Consider the following 6,680-nt stretch of genomic DNA (forward strand, 5'->3'; position numbering starts at 1 on the left):
CCCTTCTGAACCCGGGGGAGGGGGTGCTCGTGCTCCTCCCTTGCCTGTTGTCATGGCGACGCAGGCAAGCGCTCCACAGGCCGCAGGGAAGCCTCCCCACGTCCTAGAGGGCTGCCGGTCGCCAGGCGAGAAACGGAGGAGTCCGCCCGGGGAACACGCCGGTGCGTGCAGAGGCCCGAGCAGAAGAGCCAGGCCTCTCGCCCCTCTCCCCGCCCGAGCTGCCCCGGAAGTCCCAGCGCGATGAGGCGAGGCAGGAAAGCGTCGATTCCGGCGAGCGCCGCAGCGCCCGCCTCACGGCGCAGAGCCGCCTCCGCGAACGAGCCGGAAGCGCCCGTCGACGCCGCTTCGCTCGAGTCGGACGCCAATTCGCAGGGCGACCCGATTCAGCTCCCCGAGAGCAGGACCCCTCCCGGCAAGGCAGAGCAACCGCCGCAAGCCTCCGCTCTGCAGCCCGGACCCCAAGAGCAGCTTCTGCAACAGACGGACACCATGCTCGGCATATTCCGATCCATCCCCACCGAGATGGTAAGGGGCGTGGGCGAGGGGTGGGGTGGGGGGATGGCGGTGCATCGCCTGCCTGGGGAGAAAGGCGAAAACCCCCACCCGCCGCCGCCTCCTGGGGAAGCGCCAATAATAAGCGGGAGCGGAGCCCTCCTCTCTGCTTTCCAGATAGGCAACTACCCGAGCGCCCACGATAATAAAGCAGACGTGTCCTAAGCTGAGAGAAGCATCGCCAAGTAGCCAGGCTCAGAGACAAAAGGGGAGACCCTTCTGTGTTCAGCTTACGGGAAAACATAGAAACAAAACCCTTACTTAGCCTCATCATACTAATTTATTTATTTATTTAGACTATTTATATACCGCTCCCCATTGAAAAATTTCGGAGCGGTGTACAAGGTACAATTTTTCATTGGCCTGAGAAGACTGAAGCCCAGTCTCAAATTATTTCTACTCGGGAGTAAATAGTAAATAGAATTTTAGTAAGACTTTATTGGCATTGAGATACAGAACAAGAACTCAAGAATAAAACAATTTGCAACAGAGAATTTTAATACAAAGAGATAAAATAATACTTAAGATGTTTCAGTGACTTGTTCAAAAGGCCTAGAAAAATATAAATATTTCCCTTGCATTCATGTAGGTGCTGGGAGAGTGTGTCACAAAGGCCCTCTTTCCCATAGCCATTCTCTGTACTTCAGATTGAAAGGGTGCTCCAAGAAGAGCCTCCATAAATGGGGGAAGAGATGCTCCTTCAGTGTCCAAGCAGTGTAAGGCTTTATAGGTCAAAGCAGTTCTTCCACATCAAGTATGTTGAGGACTGCACCTTTGAGCCACAGTGGGTCCTCTACACCTTGATTCTATACATTTACTCAGAAGTAAATTGCAAGTTGGGCTCAATGGAACTTAAGTCTTGAGTAAGCATGGATAGGACTTCCCTTAGTTTAAATGGGTTAGATTTAATATGAATTAAAAAAACTATGCTAAGATTTTCTCCGTTAGTAATGTGGCTCTGTGCACGCAGGTCTTTGGCTATAAATGCAGTAGTATGTTAGTATCTAAGGCCCTTTATAAAATTATTTGTTAATGTACCAAAGTACGTTCTTTGCATTTTAGTCTAATAATCTCCACCGCAGTAGTTAAAGACTGGTGTTAACATGCAGTAGGAGTACTCTAGTAAGAAAAGTAAAGCACTGAGGACTGTTCCATATTATATGAAAGCCACCAAGAAATGCTTGACCATGACATGGATATACTGCTCACTATGGTGATGTGAATCTATGCATTGCAGAGTCTCTGTTCCAACACCCCACATTCCTGGCTCTTTTAGGAAGTCTCCACATGTTTTGTAATGTATAACGTTCATGGGAGGACAGTTAGCAATACCTCAGAATGTGAAGTCATAAGTCATGAAAACATGACTTAAAACAGGCTTTTGACCTCTCTTTGTCCCCCTCTCCCTGCTTATCTTTAACTTAAATAGAAGTATCTAGTTGTTAAGATCTCTTTGCTTAAAGTCCGTAAGCTGTTTTGATTTAAATGAATTTTCATCTTATTAGTCTTTTTCCTTATTACTACATTATCAGTAGTGCTTATTGTCTGTCTGTATGCTGCTATTCCAAAAATTAAAATAACCTCTGGTATTGGAGGAAGTGGCAATGCTGTAATTTTTTTCTTTTTCTATAGGACTACAAAGGCCAAAAACTAGCAGAGCAGATTTTTCAGGGAATCATTATTTTCTCTGCTGTAAGTATAATGAAATAATAATGCTATATACAATGTATAAAGCGAAGCATACATAACACTACTAGCGCAACTCAGAAAGTCCCACTATGTTTGGGGATTATATCCTGATAACTATTTAGAATTGCAGCCTAAATCCAGCATGCTGAAGCCAAGTTGATGATTGTTGTGTGATCCTCTACATCCTCTACATCGGGATAGGCAACATGGTATCCGCAGGGACAAATGCACCCCCAGACACCTCCCTTGGCACCCACCGAGGTGCCCTACTCCTCCCGCATTTTAGAAAAATTAACACACGTTCTTACCAATAGCTGAGATAACTGCCAACTAGGTTTCTGTTGGTGGTGAAAACTATAAGTCCAAGGAGTTGTTTAATGTGTTATGGATCAGATCCCAGCTCTGCCTTGTAATGAAGTCTTTGGGGCAGGTTACTTGTTCTTTGACATGCCTCTCATGGCTGCCATTTTGTGGCAGTGCCAATGACAGTTTCTTAAAATTGCTAAATATGCACATGGCCCAAAAAGGTTGCCTACCCCTACTATGCTTACATAGAAGCAAGCCCTACAAAGATCTAGAATGTACTTTCGAATATAAAAATAACTTTTCAAAGATACCATTAGATAAGAATCACCAGTAAAAATTAAAAGCACAATTTTAAATAGTCTAATTTTTATGTTTAGATCTTGTGTGACTTCGTCTCAGAGTTCCTGTGACTAGAACTCACAGAACAGGAAGAAGCAATTTAGCTTTTTCCTCTTTCCCCAAAAAGGTGTTCTGGAGGGTTTGGGAACCTTGTGAGGGTGACAGGTGGAATAGGTAGAAATTGTCTCCTCTAGCAAAAGCTTCTACTGAATCTCAGTCTCTTCTATTCTCAGAAAAGACAAATTGGAGCCAAACCTTTATGTTTATATTTCAGTGCCTCTTGAACCATACTGTCTAAGCTCAAATGAATGACAGTTAAGGGCTTGATGCTGTCCTTTTGCCAGTTCCTAATACCAACCTCCTAAATGAGTTTGTCTGCTTCAGTGCTCCCTTTTAAACTCTGACACATTGGGTCTGGGACTAGAATTTTCTTTGACTGATTTCAATTGTTTCTTGTAGGTGATTGGCTTTATGTATGGATACATCACTGAACAGTTTGGTTGGACAGTTTACATAGTAATGGGTGGATTTGCTGTATCATGCCTGGTAAGAACATGACTTTTTATAGCAAAGAATATCTACAGTGTAGCCAGAATAATGAATCATATAAGCTGGCTGGTTGAGGTGGCCTGGGAAATCGAGTCCTGTGAAAGACGGAGGGACCATCAGCCAGGGAACAGAGGCTGCCTGCCGCTGTGGCTGCTGCCAGCATTATCATCTCCACTGTCCTGCAGTCTTCCTGTGGACTTTCTGCCTGGCAGAGTACCACCTCTCCTGCAGGACTAGGCCCCAAGGTACAGAGCCAGCTGCTGCTGACCAGCTCCACTTCTCCCCCTTCCTGCAAGGGGTATCTAAGCTGGCTGGCTGAGGTGGCCTGGGAGAACCAGTCCTGTGAAAGACCGAGGGACCATCAGCCAGGGAAGAGGGGGCGCCTCCAAAAGGGAGTGACAAGGGCAAGACTTATGGAATCTGAAGGATTCCTGAATGCTCTGGGGGATTTTCCGGCTGATAGGGCTGACGATTCGGTCGAGATCTTTGTCTCACTATGGAACGGTGAGATGGGAAAGGCCATCGATATAATCGCTCCCAAGCGCCCACTCTGGTACTGTGGAGCCCGTAACTCACCTTGGTTTACAGAAGTTCTACGGGCAATGAAACGGGCTGAATGACAGCTACAGTGCAGGTGGCGTAGGTCTCGGAGCGAGTACTATCGAAGATTAGCAAATAGTCTGTTTTGCCTATTTGGCAGTGAGGATGGCAAAAAAATCTTATTATGCTTCCTCAATTTCATCTTTAAAATGCTGCCCAGCAGAACTATTCTGAGTGGTGAAAGAGACTGTTGGGAAGAGGCTCAGGTTCAGAGAAACCAAAATTGGAACCCTCAGTCATCTGCTGAAATAAATTTGCTAGGCACTTCAAGGAGAAAGTTGCTCATATTCGCTAAGAACTTCATGCGTTATCACAGAGCCTGAGGAGGTGTCCAGTGCCCCATCTGGTCATGTTTCCTGCGATCAGTTCCAGTTGTTGCAGCCTGATGATGTGGACAAGACGCTTGAATCAGTCTGTTCCACCACATGTAAGCTTGACCCTTGCCCATCTTGGCTAATTCAATGTAGCAGAGGTGGATTAATTCGGTGGGTCCCGGGGGTGGTAAATGCCTCACTCTGTCAGGGAGTGGTGTTTGCTGCCTTGAAAGAGGCTGCAGTGCACCCTCCCCTGAAGAGGACCTCTCTGGACTGAGAGGTATGTGAGAACTAACACTCATACACATCGCTAATATCCCTTTTTTGGACAAGGGGCTTGTGCATGTGGTGACCGGGCAACTTCAGACGTTCTTGGAAGAAACTGATTATCTGGTCCCGTTTCAGGCAAGGGCACAGCACTGAAACAGCCTTGGTGGCTCTGACTGACGACCTACTCCAGGTGAAAGACAGGGGGAGTGCTACCCTGTGGATCTTCCTGGCTCTCAGCAGCTTTTGATACCATTGATCATGGTACCTTACTGGATCGGCTCTGCGAGATGGAAGTAGGAGGCACTGTTACAGTGGTTCTGCTCCTACTTGCAGGGCCAATTCCAGAGCGGTATTGGGGGGATTCCTGTTCTACCCCTTGGCTATTAAGCTGAGGGGTGCTACAGGGCTCTATTTTATCCTCCATGCTGTTCAACATCTATATGAAGCTGTTGGGTGAGGTCATTAGGGGTTTGGGTGTCATCAGTATGCTGATGATACTCAGCTCTACTTCTTGTCGGAGTCAGCTGGGGTGGTGAAGGTGCAGGACTAGTGCCTGGAAGCTGTAATGGACCGGATGAGGGCCAATAAAACTGAAGCTGATAAGATGGAAGCTCTGTGGATTGGTGGTTCCCGAGTCCTGGAATTGGGTAAGTGACCTGTTCTGGATGGGGTTGCACTCCCTCTGAAGGAGCAGGTGCATAGGTTGGGAGTATTCCTAGATCCATCCTTGTCACTGGAGGCCCAGGTGGACTCTGTGGCCCGGAGTACTTGGAGCCAGCTTCAGCTGATTCAGCATTTCCTGGATGGACAACCTAGCCACAGTAGTGCATGCACTGGTAACTTCCCGATTAGACTACTGCAATGCACTCTATGTGGGGCTGCCCTTGAAGACGACTGGGAAGTTGCAACTAGTGCAAAATGCAGCAGCTAGACTGCTGGCAGGCACATCTTAAAGAGGCCACATAACAACGGTCTTAAAAGGTATTGCGCTGGCTGCCTATACGCTTCCTGTCAGAATTCAAGGTGTTGGCAATGACATTTAAAGCCCTAAACGGCTTGGGACCTTGATACGTGAGAGAGCGCCTCTCCTCAGAGACTTGAGATCTGTTGGAGGAGCCCTCCTCCGCGTCCCACCAACGCAACCGCATGCTATGGTGGGAGAGGGCTTTCTCTGTGGTGGCACCCTGACTGGAATGCCCTTCCCTTGGAGGCCCGACTGGCACCAACGCTGACTTTATTACGGAGCCAAGTAAAAACGTGGCTTTTTAACAAAACCTTTAATGGTTAAATTCACCAATCTCGCACATTTTTTTTACAGCTTTTAAATTATATACTGGTTTTAACTTGATTAATGGTTTAATTTGTTTTTAGCTGTATAAATTTATTGTTTTATATTGTATAATATTATCTGTATCTACCCTAAGATCCTAGTGATATACAGTGGGATACACATGATTTTAATAAATAAATAAAATAAATAAATGTGAAGACTGGTAGACGGCAGCTGTAATGCAACTCCACACCATGCAAAATGAATACAAGACATGTTTCTTTGGACAATATTCAACAATGCTTTTAATCCATGCAATACCATTGCCTTGATATTTGTTAGTTTTCCTTTGAGAGTCCATTGATCTTGCTCTTATTCTGTATGTTCAAAATAATCCTACTATAATCATAAAAGCACTTCTCCAAAAGATTCCTTTAATTTGCTTTGTACCTATTCTTAAAGTTGAAGCCTAGCCAAAACTTTACAAAAACCTTGTTGTCAATGAACAATTCTGAGTTTTCTTAGAAGTGTCTTCTGTTGCAGCTCACACTACCTCCATGGCCCATGTATCGTCGCAACCCTCTGAAGTGGCTGCCTGTCCAGGAATCGGCAACAGATGATAAGAAGTCGGCAGACAGAAAAGTAAAAAGGCACTCTAAAAATTGAAAACCTATGTATCTTGTACCATTTCCCGACATTAAATTTGCTTTCAAATTGATTACATTTCTTCCTTTACTTAGCTAGTTATTTATGTGAATCTGACAGTATTTCAAAATTGGTTCTGCAGTTTG

General features: G+C 45.7%; 1 protein-coding gene across 1 annotated transcript; it reads left to right on the forward strand.

The window, feature by feature from the left end:
• The first annotated feature begins 225 nt into the window (after window positions 1-225).
• On the forward strand, window positions 226-6,612 carry LOC134395147 (signal peptidase complex subunit 1-like). The gene is made up of 4 exons (XM_063121183.1): window positions 226-525; window positions 2,185-2,244; window positions 3,346-3,432; window positions 6,433-6,612. The coding sequence occupies exons 1-4, from the start codon at window positions 241-243 to the stop codon at window positions 6,553-6,555; spliced, it is 555 nt and encodes a 184-aa protein (XP_062977253.1). The 5' UTR covers window positions 226-240; the 3' UTR covers window positions 6,556-6,612.
• Window positions 6,613-6,680: the final 68 nt, after the last annotated feature.

The sequence above is a fragment of the Elgaria multicarinata genome, chromosome 3 (genome assembly GCF_023053635.1).
Source record: "Elgaria multicarinata webbii isolate HBS135686 ecotype San Diego chromosome 3, rElgMul1.1.pri, whole genome shotgun sequence".
Taxonomy (NCBI): domain Eukaryota; kingdom Metazoa; phylum Chordata; class Lepidosauria; order Squamata; family Anguidae; genus Elgaria; species Elgaria multicarinata.